The 17,124-nt window shown below is 39.6% G+C and overlaps 1 protein-coding gene across 1 annotated transcript; it reads left to right on the forward strand.

The window, feature by feature from the left end:
* The first annotated feature begins 1,200 nt into the window (after positions 1–1,200).
* LOC116231788 (pancreatic lipase-related protein 2-like) lies at positions 1,201–14,395 on the forward strand. Its single transcript, XM_031597769.2, has 13 exons — positions 1,201–1,254; positions 2,969–3,017; positions 3,708–3,862; positions 5,292–5,417; positions 6,890–7,024; positions 8,752–8,860; positions 9,450–9,566; positions 9,653–9,775; positions 10,409–10,527; positions 11,712–11,841; positions 12,115–12,226; positions 13,048–13,215; positions 14,190–14,395. The coding sequence occupies exons 1-13, from the start codon at positions 1,201–1,203 to the stop codon at positions 14,251–14,253; spliced, it is 1,461 nt and encodes a 486-aa protein (XP_031453629.2). The 3' UTR covers positions 14,254–14,395.
* Positions 14,396–17,124: the final 2,729 nt, after the last annotated feature.

Raw genomic sequence — 17,124 nt, forward strand, 5'->3', positions numbered from 1 at the left:
GTTCCACCACTGCTGCTCTTTCAGCACAGCATTCACGGCCAGTGGTAATACCAGTGTTAAATGCTCACATGCAACATAATGCCAAGAGCTAATTCTCACAAAACCCTAATTAGTAATGATTCATCAGGAGCATTCAGTGTCAAAAGCCAAGCTAAAAAACACGATCACCTTTAGATCGTGAGATTATGAGATCATGCACAGGAGCAAGAATTGTATCTGTGAATCCAGGAACTGACTTCTGGTTGTTCCCCGTTATATTCTGCATTGCAATAATTACTCAAATTTTAATCTAGTTAATCCGCACATTCAACTTTTAATCTACTTAACTGTTGTAATAACATACGTATATCATTTTAATTTCTTAACTAAAGTATCAAGTAGCAGAGCATCATATTGGAATTCAAGTATCATGAGACCACTAATATTGATCTCATAAGAGTGTTGTATTAGGTTGTCACATCATATAATGGAACTCAATTACACAACTTAATCTTCTAACCATTTTTTACACATTTTCTCTCCTGAGTATTTAGTGGAAAATCCCATTATTCTGCATCAGGCTGATACTGGACTGAAACTCCACCAATCTGAGATGTGAAAGTCCTGTGAGTCTGGGATGTGAAAGTATTGTTGTTCTTCTTATTATTGTTTTACATGTTAGGATATCAAATTTCTTCAACTCACATAGGTACATGCTACTGTATCTACTTAGCAGCTATGAGCTACCAAAATCCACTGATTTTAAACTATATAGCACTAGCAACTGTTCTACAGGTCTGGACTTACTGTCTGAACAGTATCAACATCAACACTTTTCTTCTGCTGTGAAGAACACCAGCTGGTTTTGGTAAACAGTGAAAAAGAAAAGCACAGACATTTCAGTTCAGCTGCATCATTGTATTTTGTCCAATTTTTTCTAGTAATGAATCAAAATCAGGGCATCTCTTTACTTCCTCCATACATGCAATATTCTTTCTTAACTCACTTCTTAGCTCTACTGCCCATAAACGTATATGTTGGCATTGCTGCTTTCCTACAAAATGTTTAACTTCTAATTCTTTGTTACCCACATTCCCCGTTTTTGTTGTTTTGTATTCTTTCACATTACCAAGTTCACCTATAGATGGTTAACCTCCATCTTTTCTATTTTTTTAAGCATGTAACTACCAAATCTGCACCAAAGAAAACAGAAACCTCTTTATGGCGTGTAAACTGCTAAGCACTGAAGGATACAATAAGTGTGATAAAAGAATGGTGAGTAAAATTCTTAGCAATTACATAAACAACATATTTTGTTTTGAATGTAAAACAATTTTCTACAGTGAGATTATTAAGTTAAAATTGCTGATAATTAAAAAACCTGACAATTGGGCTTGTTCCCCTTGAACGGACCGTGTCTGTGTTTGTGCACACGTCCTGGGAGGTGTGTGGGTACATGTGTGGGACAGTTATTATTCAGACTTTTTCATATCTCACAAGCCATCCACTGGTGGCTCATGAATCACACATTGAGCAACAGCACCCAGAAGGTGAAACGATTGTGAAGGATAGCTATTCAACCAGCATACATTTTGTAGATTACAATCTCAGCCTAAGATTTTTTTTTTATTTTTTCTTTTTTTTTTTTGCCTGTAAGCTGAACAGCTGTTTGGAAATGGCTACTGCTGTTTTTGGCAGTGCACATCCCATTTGTCCTTGAGTAAAACAGCTGAGTTGAGCATTCAAGGACCTTTCTGCCAGCAGTGCTGGGCTGAAACGTGCACAAACAAGTCATTCCTGTTCATCTGGTTCAACTGTAAGGCTCTAAAGTGCCCAGTGAGGGAACTTTCCCCCATTAAATCATATACTGCCTCAACTGTTTTAGAAAGAGGTAATATCTTAATATTCTTCCAGTTCTTTTGCTGTTAGGTTAAGATAAACCAGTAACGAAAACCCAACTGCTAAAAAATTACCACCTATTCAAACTACACACATAACAGAATGAATCAGCTTTCCACATACAGACAAAACAGAAAGTTTTCTGTACCTTCCATTACTTCCCTACCTGTTTGTTTTCACATTCTGCTTTTAAGGATAGAATCTCTGAAGAGAAATACATCACTCTTGTTTGGCAACAGTCTCCCACATTATTTAAAATCATTAGTCATTACTCATACATTTTCTTCATAAGCTTATTAATTTTCAAGCTGCCTTTCAGATTTTAGGTCTGAAAAAAACAAACAAACAAACAAACAAAAACAAAAACAAAACAAAAAAAAACCTACAGCTTAAAATGTTTGCTTTATAAGAAAAGCAAAATGTGGAAAATGTGAATTGGGTGCCATATAGAACACCTGGAAGTGGAAACAGTGAAGGATGCAAATGTGGGGAGGAGAATGGTGAAATACGTGGGGTGCCTGCCATAGGAAAGCCAAGGAAGGAAAGTGCAGAGGAAAGAAATCTGAGTAAAGAAGGAACATGAAAGTGCAGAATTACAAGGGACCTGGGGTAAAAGTAGAAAAACAGCCCAAAGAAACTGCCAGGTATGCAGACCCATCAAGTTACGTGGATCAGTGTTTGTTGGGCTACATCTCCTACCTATCTGCTCTTGGCTGGTAGTCACTACTGAGGTCACTCCCTCAGCAACATACATCCACCAGTGGATGTACAAGAAATGCAAAGAACAGAAAACTGAATGTGTAGGAAAGTTCAGTTGCCTCACCTTGCTGGCAGTGCTCCTCCTAATGCAGCCTAGAATACCCATAGACCCCAAAGCACATTGCTAGCCCATGGTCAAGCTGGTGTACGTCTGGACACCCAGATCTCTTTTTGCAAAGCTGCTTTCCAGCTGATTGTCCTCCATGGATACTGGGTTATTCCTCTTTAGCCACAGATCTTTGTGTCACTCTTTGTGTTACAAATAACTATTTGTCTTTGCAGGACAAATAACTAAATAAAATGCCTAACTTTTATATTCAACTTGCTTTAGGTGGTTGGAACGTGGATTATTGCATTTTATCTCCTTGGCACAGTAGCAGGTGAGATACATTTTCTATCAACATTCTCACTATAAGATTATTTTTGACAAAATAATATATAGGATAATTACTAATATCTTTGTTTAAAATTAAGTTGTGGTATGATTTATGTGTCATTGTATGGCAGTGTCTATTACTATGCATGGAAAAGATGCTAAAGGCTCCATCTCATTTCAGTTTATTTAGAATAAAGTACACAAAACTTTGTGCCCAAATTGCGCAGAGTAGAATTGTCACAGTCATGTGCCTCATACTATTAAGACAGTGCACAAGTTGCCTGTACACATTACAGCTGTTAACAAAGAATGGCTCAGCAGCGAGGTGCTCATCACAACAGAGGGTGCTAAAAGAGAAGAGCTGAGCTTAAGGGAGCAAGAGAACTACTCAATCAAGAAAATGCTAACACATTGAAAGAAACAATCATCTCATTCATTATACAAGGCTGCTGCATATATATCTGTTCCTACAATGAAGTACAGTGCTTCTGGGCAAGAAGGATGCAGGGGCAATTTAACACACATTCCTAAACATATTGGTTTTTTAAAAATTTTGATTTAGTCCTTTACAAGACAAGAAAATCTGTTGGACTTGATGACCTTAGAGGTCTTTTCCAACCAGAATGACTCTATGATTCTACATTATCTGCCTGTAAGTGTCCAAAATACAAAGCAGTTCTTTCTTCTATTCTAGGTGATGAAGTTTGCTACCCCAGGCTTGGCTGTTTCTCAAATGACCCACCCTGGTCTGGGATACCAGGGAGACTTCTGACAGGTTTGCCTGAATCTCCTGAAGAGATGAACATCAGCTTCTCTCTCTACACCAGGGAAACAGGAAATAACTCACAGGTGACATTTATTTTTTAACATCAAGAACTGTCTAAAGCTACAAATGTTTACTAACTTGTTAAAAAGTCTACAGCACTGAACATAGGAAAATGAGTCAAAATGAGAAGATAATCTGAAGTTATAGTAATGAATAAACACTGAAGTTTTGGGGGATAAAGATGAAAACAAAATGTGGTGAAGGAACTCAGAAGTTCAACAGCTTTCCTGGTATTTTCTTGCATAAGGATGTGGCAATTTTTTTTTTTCAATGTCTGAGGCCACATTCTTTCTTGAAGTCTGAGTGATTGTACACCCTTATCCACCTCTCTCTATGCTGAAGTTAAGACAGAATAACTCAAATTGCCTATGCCTTGAAAATTTGAGCCAAGCAATGTATAGGAATTGTAAGATGTGGGACTATGACCACATCAATTCAGCAAATGCATGCAAAGCTGCTGAATCCCTTGCAGGCTCCCAGAGCATGCATCCCTTGTGCCATGCAGGAATGTTTATGATTCCTCTGCCATGAATTACAAAGGCAGAACTGCCTCAGGCACCACAGCTCTCAGCAATCCTGGTTGTCATGCCAAGAGTCCAGCTCAGCTTCTCTAGAGGAGAGAAGTTAAACCTGTAGTACATTTTTACAACTTGCAGAGTAGGGACGCGTGAGCACACAGCACGCACTCAGCAGTGGTTACTCATGCATCTTGGCTGTTGACAAATCAAAATATACCTTGTACTACTTGCCAGCCACCAAACTGCAATGTATCTCTGATCTAGGGCACAGCCCTTCCACACCCAGACTCCCTGAGCTCACACCACGGATGCTGCATTTGTTTAGATACAATACAGATGGTCACAGATCATTCAGAGCAAAAAGAAGATGTATAATTAAGCAGCTGGCAACAATTTGTGGTGGGCCAAAGTCAGTTTCACCACTACTGCATGCAGCTCTGCATGATATTCTTTCAGCTTTCCTCAATCGACGGGAAAAAAGAAAAAAAAAAAAGAAAAAAAAAAAAAGAAATAGAAATATCACCTGCACAGAGAAACAAGCTGTTTCCTAAGCATAGAGCAGCTCATGGAAGCCAAAGCTCAGGTGATAAAAAGGCAAACAGAACCAGGATGCATGGAGTCTCCAGAGAAGCTCAGCCAATTCAGGCCAACAGGCATCATCAGGTATCACAGCACTTTTGGGCTGTTTCATATGCCCAACATGGAGGTTATTGCTGCACTAAGGAAAACAAATTAGAGCAACAGAAACCACATAGGCACAGCTTCCTTGGAAATGTAGTGGGAATGAGAAAGGTGAGATAGGAGATCCTTGGGACCCTGCACATTCAAAGCAGATGTGAATCCTACTAAGCATGACTTAGATGATATTTTAAAAATATTTAAAAGTATAAGGGGATACAAGAGCTTGATTTTTTGTTTGCTTGTTTACACACAGGTGATCTCGGCAATAAACTCCTCAACCATCCAAAACTCACATTTTTCCTCACATAGGAGAACCTCCTTCATCATTCATGGATTTAGCAGCACAGGAAAAAAAGGCTGGGTGGTAGAAATGTGCTTGGTATGAGACAGCATTCTTTCTTTTCTATCAGTGGTGGTATTTACATTCTCTCATTACGACTTAGACACTAAGGTTCACCTCCTGTTTTGAAATTCATTAAATAGTAGTGAAATCACCAACCAAAATCAAAATGTCTCCGTTCTGGGTGGTGCTGCACTGTCAAGGCTTCTTGGTCATCTCTGGCATTATCCTACTCTGGAGAATTTTTATCCCCCAAGCTCTACAAATGAGATCAAAGCAACAAACTGAAAGCAGATGTCCTGAGCCTCTACACTGGTGTCACAATCAGATTAGACAGGCCAATTCACTGTGTCTCCTATTGGGAACCACTGAACCACCTTTCAGCCAAAAGACCTTTCTAAATTTTTGTACTCCTCAAGTTTCAGTCTTCTGCTTCAGATATATTCAGCTGGCAGTAAAAGAAAGAACGGGAAAGAAGAAAAAGCAGCATATTTCATATTTCAAATATGAAGTGTGGAAGCTACAACAAACCAGAGCTGCTGCAGTCTGGCCAGCAGAGGGTAGAGTGTCAGAGGATACGGAGAATACAGTCAGCCTTGGTCTGACAAAGGAGCAGTGTCTTTTGTAATTTCTTCTTTCTTAGCATTAGCAGAGAAAAGGATAAGATAGAAAAAGACCACTGCTGAATGCTATCATAGCTCTGCAGCATTATTTTGTTCATTAATCTACGAAAACTTTTAATCCGGAATACCACATTTCCAAATTGTCCTGTCTAAAATAAACAGTAATTCTATCTGCCTCACTAGAAACCATTTCATGTTATGCCTAAAGGAGAGGATGGAGTCCAGGATTCAGTGTCCTACTACTCCAAGGTTCTGCTTTTCTTGTCATTCACCTTTATCCACTTAAAACAGATTAATTTTTGTTTCTGCTCCTTGTTCTTTCTAAAACTCAAGTAAGCCTTAATCATAGAAATCTACAACTGCAGACTTTAATACAAAACTCTTATATTGGAAAAAAGTCTGCAAGATTGTGGCCACTGCAAAAGTGAGCAGTGCATTGTCTGCTGAATTAGAAACTTTCTAGTTTGCTCTGACCCATTCCAGTCTGACATTCCTTTCTCAGTGTTAAATACATTTGGTAAACAAGTTGACTTCCTATACTATTTAGTTAAGATATGGATGACCTCAAAAAAACTGCACATAGCAGCTAATGTGTAGTTGTGTGGCTTTTCCAAGTTATTTAAAATACATATTTCAGTAGCTTATGAAGTAAAACATTTTTTATTATAGTCTTTCAAAATTGAGACTTTGGGAATGAATGGCTTATTACATTCTGTTTCACAAGAATCATTTCAGTGTCACACAGGCTACAGTGAATAATGCTGTTCAGTAAAGAATGAGAAATTGTGTGAATATGTTACTATTTAATGTTTATTCTGATATAAGCTTAATCCTTGTCTGCTATTTTATGTTTCTTTAAATACTCTGCTCTATGTGCTCCCACATCAGCTGTTACTGGAAGTAGAAAACATGAACTGCATTGCTGTCGATTGGAAAGAAGGTGCAAAAGGCACCTATGTCTGTGCAGTGAACAACATCCGTGTGCTTGGGGCTGAGGTTGCTTATTTCATAAAAACTTTACAGGTAAAAAATACAGCTTTACAAGCTACAATTCTTAAGGCAATATAGCGGGGTGAAGATGATTTGCTTTGGTTTCTAACTTTGTCTAGTATGGACAGCCAGTGCTTCAGGAAGATCTGTACAATGCATACAGTTGAGATCTAGCTAATTCTACTAATTATCAATTCAGTAAGGAGTTCTCACAGCCACAGAAGTCTCCATTCAAGCTTAATGCGGTTGAAAAGAGGTGCCAATTGATTAAAGGCCAGTAGGTGGCAATATCTCCCCATTTCCACACGATGATACAGGTAAGAGCATTCAGCGGAAATGAGACAAGATACGTTCAGTGTTTACAAGAGGTTATGACAGAATAATACATGTGGTTTTAGGTAAATCAGCATCTCAACAGCACTGAAATGAGCAGGAGCTAGAAGCACCACAGAGAACCACTTGCTAATGCCACATTAGCTGTCTACAGGCACAGTAAATTGTCCTGTTGCTTCCTAGTTGTGAGCCTCACATTCACTTTTACACACACCACACGGAACTGCTCAATTGCAAAGTTTAATACCAGAACTTCCTTCTGACTTCAAACAGACTTAGGACTGCTGAGATCAGCACCCTGCTTGGGTGCAGACTTGATGCTAGTCACTAGGCATTCATCTTACGTTGTAAGGGATATTCCAGAGACTGAAGGCAAAGTATCAACTTCACCTGAGTATCGCAGAACACTTCTCCAGTGGCCACCGACAGACAATCTACTGTTTCTACCTAGGGAGCTCTAATAACTAGCCTCGCGCCTTTGCTTCTTAGTTTTCCTTCCTGGTGTAAAGTCCCAGCTCACTTGAAGTTGGATCCAGTTTCTCATGGGATCTCTTCATGTGTCTTTTTTCATTTAAGATCTCCATTAGTGCACCAACTTGCAGTCTAGACCTCTTTTCTTTCCATTAAAAGGCTGCATAAACGATCCCTAGCTGTTTTCCTAAATTTACAAACTTCTAGAAACTTAAGAAAAGTGCATTGTAAATATATGAACTGCAGTGAAGACTATTCAAAGGATTCTGTGATCTGTTGATAAGCATAGATAGACCGACAGTAAAGATCTGTTTTAGTTCAGTACATAACAAAATTCATTACAAAACAAAAAAGCTCATGCAGTTAAGCAGCCAATACTTGTTGACATCACAAACCCAGCATGTGCCTGTTTGAAATGTGTTCACATTTCTGTCTTCAAAGTACATTAATACATCAGAATTGCAAGTCTTGCATAGGTGACACTTGGCAAAGGGGAGAATGCTTATCAATCCCCTAAACTGGTCAGTAAAAATCCCTTTGAGTGATATGATCACATTTTCTAAGCAGACACATGAGAGAACAGACATTAAATGAGAGAGAGCTCCATAACCAACTCACTGAAGACAAAGCAAGATCATAGTGATGGACCTTAAAATTAGGGGTTAATCCAAACAAGAAACATTTGTATTTTGTTACCAAGGGTGACTGAACATGTAACCACATACCAAGGCTGTGATAGCGAATCCATCGTCACTAGGCATTTAAAATTCTAGATTGGACCTTTTTCTAGCAAGTCTTAGGGTAATTAAAGCAGTAATTATCTCAAGGAATTCTCACACTGTTGGCTAAGCAGGAAGTGAGCCTAGAGGTTCCTAAAGGCCCACAGTGTCAGACACCTCTTTACTTGCTATTAAAAGCCTGTGTTCTTGTCTCCCAACCACCACCTTACTGATCAGAAACTCTTCAGATACTCCCCTCGTGAGATCCACTTAATTGGGCACAGCCTGGGCGCGCACACAGCGGGAGAGACAGGCAGAAGGGTCAGAGGTATCCGGCGGATCACAGGTAGGCTGGCTGCTCCTTGGGATGCACACCTAACAGGGTACACTTTTGATAGAGAGAAGCTTGTAGCATGCTGGTCTACAGATCAGAATGAAATCTCTGGTAGTGCTGCAGACACCATGTATGAGTAAGCAGACTTTACGCTTCTCCAAAACAGGAGTAGATATTATTTTTCTTAGTGAGGTTTAAAGCTCTTTAGGAGAAAGGCTCTTTTTTAGTATGCTTGCAGCACTACTGTCATCCACCGGGCTGCATCAGCACCACACAAAGACAAGCACCACATCAAAAATCTTTACTCTTCCTATTCAGTATGCTTGGCAGGTCAGTAATAAAATCACTTGTAATGAAATACTTCCTTCTTAGTAACATGATGTCATTATGTATTCTATTGGAAAATGTTTTGCTTTTACTGGAATGAGTTTGCAGGAAGGTTCACAAACCCATGTTACTGCACAGCTGGTTCAGCCTAGTTTACAGTTCACATTATTATTACTCAACATGCCTTGCGTAAGGAGGAATGTCTGACACTGTAAATTGTCAAAAAACATTAACATGCTATATCTCTCTTACAATAAATGTGGGGTGCTTTTAGGCTTGGACCCTGCTGGGCCCTATTTTGAGGGCACTCCTCCTGAGGTGAGACTGGATCCTACAGATGCCAACTTCGTTGATGTTATTCACAGTAATGCTGCTCACTTTCCTGCCACAGGTAAGTGTTCATGTGCAAGTAGCTGCAGAGATAAGAATACTACAGAGATACCCCGAGACACTGACAACATCATGTGTGCTCCTTAGGGTTTGGAATGTACAACACCACTGGTCACCTTGACTTTTACCCAAATGGAGGAACTCTAATGCCTGGATGCAATGATTTACTTCTAGAAATGAAACGAACCGATTTTGAAGCTCTAATTGCAGGTAAGCATGCATTCCCAACACATTCAGTATTCTATTTTCATGAACTGTGAAAGCCTCTATTCCTCTGGGAGAAAACAAAATTGAACAAAATTGATTTTTTTGCCGGTTTACTCATAAGTAAGAAGAGGAAATAAGAAATAAAAGCTAGATCAGAATGGCGCTACTCAGGGAACCCTGCAGGGCAAGAGTAGTCAGAGGTATCACACAGGCCAGGGTTTTGCTACTGCAGTTTGAAATCAGACCTGCAGAACATGTAAAAGTAGGGGTTTGGGAGTACACAAATCTAGCACCCTATTGATATTTCCAGGAGATGTATCCCAGGCTGAGGGAGGTACCATGGCTGAACCTGCATTGTGACTCTGCCTGAGACTCCATCAGGCTTTTGAGTGATAGGCAGAGGAATTCTCTTTGTTCTACAAAGCTTTTTAAAACTGTATTTAATGTAACTTGCTGCAATATCATATATACAGACTATATATACATGAATTTATAAAATACATGTATAAATACATATGTAAACCTTACTTGCCCATGCTGCTATTCTATTCCATGCCGCGTGCTGGGGCAAGTACAAGTGTTGTATGGAATAACAGGAAGTTATTTAATAGATGCTCATAAATTTTGTCCCAACAGACACTACAATCTTTGGAAGCTGCCATCACTCACGCAGCCATGAGTTTTATTTTAAGAGTATTCTCTATCCCACTGGATTCATTGGATATCCCTGTGAGACATACGAAGACTTTAAGTCAGTAAGTATATCAGCCTGGGAACAAATGAAATGTAAAGAAAATTATCAAGATAGATCACACACAGCACACCTGAATGTAAATAATTCTGCTTGCGTCACCTAGCTAACAGAAGACCTGAGCTCAAACACCAGCTTGAGCAGTGCAGGCCAGTAGGAGGAGGCACAGCACACAGGAGCTCTATCAGCTCTTCCACTTTGGAGAATTAATCTTAAAGCATAGCTGATACCACCAAAACAGGGGGAAAAAATTAAACCCTATGCAATTCTGACCTTATATGCAAATAGCATGTATGCTAAATACATGGGTTGGCTAAATAATGCCTACTCTTTATCTCCATGAAAATTATAAGAGATACAAGGAGCACAATCACACTATTTGATAGAGAAAATTCTCAGCTGAAAAACAATATTTTTTCAACACAGTCAGCGCCATTAGGCAGTTCACATAGATGAGCATATGGAGATGCTCTTTATTTTGTGGTGTGACAGCTGTGCACAGCCATCTGGAACGTGGCTTGTCTTTCATGTCACTGTCACCACTGCTGAAATGCACCACCCACTCCTCACTGTGCTCACATCCACTGTTTGGTCTCCAGAACCATTCAGCAAGTGTCAATGAATGCCGATGGCTGCCATTTTTTCTGCAGGGAGTGTTTCACTTCCACTCCACTGCTTCATATGCACTTCCGTATCAGAAACCATTGTGTCAGATTACCCCTCTGCTGCCATCTGTTGCACAGCAACAAATGTAATGGCATATTGGTAGGAAGGTTCAGCCTCTACTGCCATACCACCAACATCCTCTTCTGGCATCAATAACAATAGTAGGCATTACTTTTAGGGCAGCCCTCATACATATGATCCTTTTATCCCCCATATAGCATAGCAGACAGGTTCTCTTCTACTGGGAAAGGGAAATAAGGTATATTTTGTCCTATACTCTAGCTGAAAAATAAACTCCCCAAAACATTCAGACCATCATGTGCACACGTGTCATATCTACTTATTCCATGTTCCACTCACATGTATGCAAGTGCAGAACATGACATCTGGTTTTATCAGGTAACAACAACATACAGCAATGCCCCAACTTTGCAAGGTCAGAACAGGATCTTGACCCTTAATTTTGTCACAGCCAGAATGAAAGATGTTCTCCTCATTAACTGCTGCTCTTATTTTTCCTAGGGAGACTGTTTCCCATGTCCCAAACAGGGCTGTCCAATGATGGGGCACCACGCTGACAGGTTTCCATATAAACTGAAGAGAGTAAACCAGAAGTATTTTTTAAACACAGCAGCAGAGCCACCTTTTGCTAGTAAGTGCAGACATCTTTTACAGTTATTCAAGTTGGAAAGTGATTGCCTTGGCATGATTTATGGTCATGCTCTTCTCTCACTTCCACAAGCATTGGCTGAGACCTCTGACTGAAAAAAAATGCTGTATTATCAAAATTCAAGACTTTCATTTGCTGACATGAATGAATTCTGACTAGGAAAATAGAACTTTCCAGGATGCTAGCAGTTTTAGATCTCTCCTATCGATGACAATCCAGTTTTATTCTGCTTTTTTTTTTATTATTTTAATGCAGGTTGGAGACAAAAAGTATTTATCAAACTGTCTGGTGTAAAAAAAATGAGGGGGGACATAAACTTGATATTCCATGACACGGAGGGGAATACAAAAGAATATGAAATTGCCAGGTAGGATAAATTAACGTTCCTTTATAGCATTGAATGCTACTAACATGAATATCTAAGCAGTGCAAAACCTTATTTGTTGCACATTCAGTATGAAAATAAGCTATCATGTAGATAAGATCTACAAGGGCAGAAAGATAGCTGTGACAAGAAGTAGAATTCACTTTCTTTTTCATGAGTTCTGTGATTTTACAGTGAAATAAATAGGAACCTGACCTGACAGGAGAAGGGTGACATTTCTATGAATTGCTCGTGAAAAGAAGAAAAACTGCACCTTTTCTACTTATGTCCTTCTGGCTGTGATCACCTGTTACATACTCACGTTAGCACAACAGTTCCCACGCTCACTTGGACTGCATCACACACTGATGTGTTCCCCCCATGTGCCAGTAGCAGGCTCCCCACACTTGCTGTACAAACTCACACAAGGGAAAACTGTGCCTGAGTTCTTCAAATGTGCAAGGTGGAGGTGTCCTTCCTTCCTAGGATTTACTAAAAACCTTTGCTTTCACCTTGATACAAATGGCATGTTTATGTGGACTGCATACTGCTGAGGACACACAGACTGCTATGGCCATCCTAGCTCTGGCTGGACCACATCCCAGTGGTCTCCTGCCACATGCCCATTGAAGCTTTCCAGTACTGCTGTTTGTCCTCTCCCTGCTCAGAGCATGCCACAGAGTCCTGGTCCAGTGCCTGTGTTGCTGAAAAGAATAGCAAATGTGCAAATTTCTTTGTAAGAAAGGGAAAAAGTTTAATTACGTGGTGAATTCATTTTAGTCCAGTAGGTCCTTTATCATTACATCACTGCATTCTATTTCCAGTGGAGTCCTCTCTGGTGACAAAGTTTATACAAAATACCTCGATGTTGAAATCGACCCCCAAAAAACTAAAAAAGTTGAATTTCTCTGGAATAAAACCATATTCACTCTGCTCTGGGCAAGAATGGGAGCAGAAGCGGTCAATATAATTCATGGAGAAGATGGACGTTGGTGAGTATGTCCTTTTAACAGATCAAAAAGAATAGGAAAGGAGCTCAAAACTCTGAGAAACAGGATTTTAAAATGGTCTTGATAAATTGGACACATGGTTTGCAATCAGCAGCACAAACTTCAGTATTTTCAAGGAGAAGATACTACTCTTTGGACAGAAACTGAAATGTTCCAATGCAAAACACTGAATAACTGTCTGGAAAGGAATCCATCAGTGAACAATTTAAGGAGCATGTTGTGCCACAGCAGAACAACTACAAACCAACAAGTCTCATTCCCAGGTGCATTACTACACAGTACAGAGGATCCAGAGAGTAATTATTCTAAATTAATTGGCCGGGCTGAGAACATAACCAGGACTAGGATCATGTATGATGCACACAGATTGAAGTCCAGATAAAGAGCAAGAGGAAGAGATTTAGAAAAGACAATCTGCACAGAACAGGTGGAGGAAGTGTACACCTCAAGACAAAGAAGTTGAGAGTGGGGCATAAAGACAGATAGACAAGTTGTGAAAAAGCACAGTGTACTGTCTCACATGGCTATGGGTTTAGGTCAGTAATTGATTGGTATATTTTACAACAGAAAAAAAATAAATGGTAGACGTCAGGAAAATCTTTCTTATCATTTGGCCTTGGCATGGATTATTTAGATAAGGTCCCCAAAAAAGCTGCAAAGCTGTAGGAAATCTAGTGAAACAGATGGCCTCACTTAAAAGGTCTTAACAAGGCGGTTTTCTGACTCCTTACCTAGAGCTCTACTTTTGTGAACCTAGAGATGAATTACATCTTTCTACCAAAACCCAAATTTTACAGCTTCCCCATAAGAAGGAAATTCACCTTGTCACTGCTAACCTGTGAATGCCAATAGGCTTTTAGAAAGGCTTACATGGGATTATGGAGCAAATTAACCTCAAGGTGAGAGCTGACGTCTTTTCTGTGCCTTTCCCTTGATCAAAGCTTTCTCCTTCCCAGGTCAACTTTCTGCGGCCGTGGAACAGTGACATATGGAGTTCCCCAGCTACTTACACCTTGCTAGAGGTCACCAAGAGCAGCTGTTCTGTACACCACAGCTGAGTAAATGACCAATGTGCGTGGCAATGACAGTGTACAAGGCTATTAAAGGAAATTCTTAAGCTGACTGTTGCTTCTTTAATTTTGACAAATGCATTTGGAAATTCGGAATTTTTTTCAAGTCAAATTCAAGATTATTGCCCTTCTAACTATGGAAGCAACTGAAAATCATGTATACTTATAAAACCAACATAGTCTTACTCTAACAATGTCCCAAGAAAAGTAGGTAAAAACTTCATTTTAAAGTATTTTGCAGGTTGGAAGAGGGAGTAGAAGCATACTCCATCCATGTTGTGAACACCCTGGTACTGCAGTGCCTCCAGGAATGGCGACTGCTTCTCAGATTTTTGGCTAAGACAAAGTACAGTATCCATTAATTTGAATTTAGGTTCATATGATACTGTTCTGTGGTCAGATGTTTGAGAATAACAGATGAGCTAGTTCAGATTCCTGCATATATTTATACATATAAATAGAGAGAGGGAATACGTTATTTCTTCCAGAAAGTTTTATATTTAGCATGACATGTTTGACCAAGCCATGTTTAACTTGAAAAGTACCCAGACCTAGGAAGTAGACTTTGAGTAACAAGATTTTGAATAACTCCAGGATTTGTAAACACTGGGACTGTTTCACATTGAAGCAAACACTGCAGTTCTGCAAAGCAGAGTGTGCATGAGCCACTTGGGGCTTTAGGAGACCAAGGCAGTTGGCATTTTTCAGTACAAAGACCAAGTCCAAAGTTAATGAGTAAGAAGAAAACAAGTTAATCTTTTATTCCCTCCCATTTCCCCACTTTGAGAAGCAATGCACAAGCCTAGATAGACTTCCAATAAATGTCAATAGAAATACATTATTTTGAACTTTTGCAATGAGTATAAATATTTGAATGAAAACTTCAAAAAAAAACAAAAAAAAAACCAACCAAACACAACCCAACTTGGTATAGTATTCTTGCCTAAACACTAACCAAACAAAATTAAAAGTATAGTTAAACACAAGTCTGATGTTCGGCCAAGACAGATCTGCAGCCGTCAGTGCTGCAAATCCCTCAGGCCTAGCAGGCAGCAAAGGAAGCATAAACAATACCAGGAAGGCTCATACCACGTTCCAGGAGCAAGTTGTAGCCTTCCTGCAGCATGTGAAACCCATTCCACTAATGGATCTGCTTCAGGCCCTCTTCCTACTTCAGATACCAGCATCTTCCACGCTAAAACATAGCTCGGTTTGCCACTTATTTGCCACTTGCTTTCTCAAAAGCCATCAGCCCCTGAACTGGGAGGCCCCAAGTGCGAGAGCAGCTCTACAGAGAGCAGTGGCTGGGCCATGAGATATAGGTTTGTCCAGTTTTTCAGTTTGTCACATTTTTTTCACCACGTTGTAGCAGAGAAGCTGACTGCTTAGTATAAAATCTTGGTCAAACCCTTTCCATTAGCTCTTACATTAAATTGGAAAGACTGTTCCCACCCCATTTTGAACAATTATTTAGTTCTAGCAGGACATTTAATTCTTCCGCATAACTGATAAGAACATACTTAAAAAATTGCTTCTTCAATCAAATATTAAACACTGAGATCTAAATGAGTATCAGAAGTAATGTTTTAGAAAAAAAAAAAAAGAAAATTTTTAAAGAAATGGAACCATAGAATCATTTGAGTTGGAAGTCCAGCTCCCCTGCAATGAACAGGAGCACCCAAAGCTCAATCAGGTGCTTAGAACCCCATCCAGCCTGACCCTGAATAACTCCAGGGATAGGGCTTCCACTTGCATGGACAACACTTGATACACATGCACACAGCTGGTATCCAGTTGGTCTTTCCCTGAGACAGAGATTAGGGAATATCTGTTCTTGAAAGTTATGTGGTGATGTGAGAATTAAAAAAAAAAAAAAAAAAAGGAAACTTGCTAGGTGAAAAGTTGCTCTGTTTTTTTGATTGTTTTTGTCCACTTATGCCATTTTCCTATGGATGAACAATGAACAAGCCTAAGGTGTTCCCAGATCCAGGACTGCACATTTGCACAGACTGTTTTTCACCCTTCAGTTGATGTCTTTAGGAGATTGACCTCCTGAGTTTTGTAATACTGGTACAAAACACAAAGCAGCCAGATCCCAGTGTCTGGGTGAATTTTGTGTGTTGTTGGTATATATTTGCAGCATGGTTTCTGGAAGTTCATTACTTAGACAGATGTTTTCACAAAACTTGTGTTATAATGTGAGTATAGGAAACATCTACAGGGGCTGACACCCATCCTTCCACGTCCCAGAACTTCAACATGGAAACAGAATAGACGCTAGGAGAAGGTCAGACTCTTTCATTAGGAAAAGACCTACAGACAAATATTCCTGATGGAACAAGGCTTCTCTGAACACAGTTGATATCAGAAGGTGAGCACAAAAGACCCAGAAGGACGGGAGCATTCCACACACACAGCCACTTGATGTGGGTTAGAGAAACAGTCTTAAAAACTTATCATTTAGACCCCCACATCCCAGCTACACAGCACTAAAAACAAAAACCTTCCCAGCTAAGAGAATCCAGTTCTTCACAAGATAAATGACTGCTTGGGAATTGCCCTACATCTGGAGCAACAATCTCATTCTGGGTTCCAGCACATCAACTCAAGAAATCTATGTACGTCAGTTTTAGACTTCACAGATAAACCAGCCCTAAAGACATTTTCCAGTTCAGATATAAACTATAATCTGAAATAAACAAATTTTACTATCTTTTTAGGAACATTTCCAAGGATACAGCAAAGTATAAAGTACATGCAAAGTTTCCCCTTTACAGCATGAACTTCCTAGGCTGCACAGTAAGTAGTTCAGGTTTGGTTG

The sequence above is a fragment of the Phasianus colchicus genome, chromosome 8 (genome assembly GCF_987193195.1).
Source record: "Phasianus colchicus chromosome 8, bPhaCol1.hap1.1, whole genome shotgun sequence".
NCBI classification, from domain to species: domain Eukaryota; kingdom Metazoa; phylum Chordata; class Aves; order Galliformes; family Phasianidae; genus Phasianus; species Phasianus colchicus.

What these genes read in the sequence shown, in the direction of transcription:
- LOC116231788 (XM_031597769.2), top strand. Translation starts at nt 1,201, where the DNA reads ATGGCGTGTAAACTGCTAAGCACTGAAGGATACAATAAGTGTGATAAA. An exon ending in TGCTCACTTTCCTGCCACAG is followed by an intron (nt 9,567 to 9,652) that starts GTAAGTGTTCAT and finishes TGTGCTCCTTAG; the next exon opens with GGTTTGGAATGTACAACACC. An exon ending in CATGGAGAAGATGGACGTTG is followed by an intron (nt 13,216 to 14,189) that starts GTGAGTATGTCC and finishes TCTCCTTCCCAG; the next exon opens with GTCAACTTTCTGCGGCCGTG.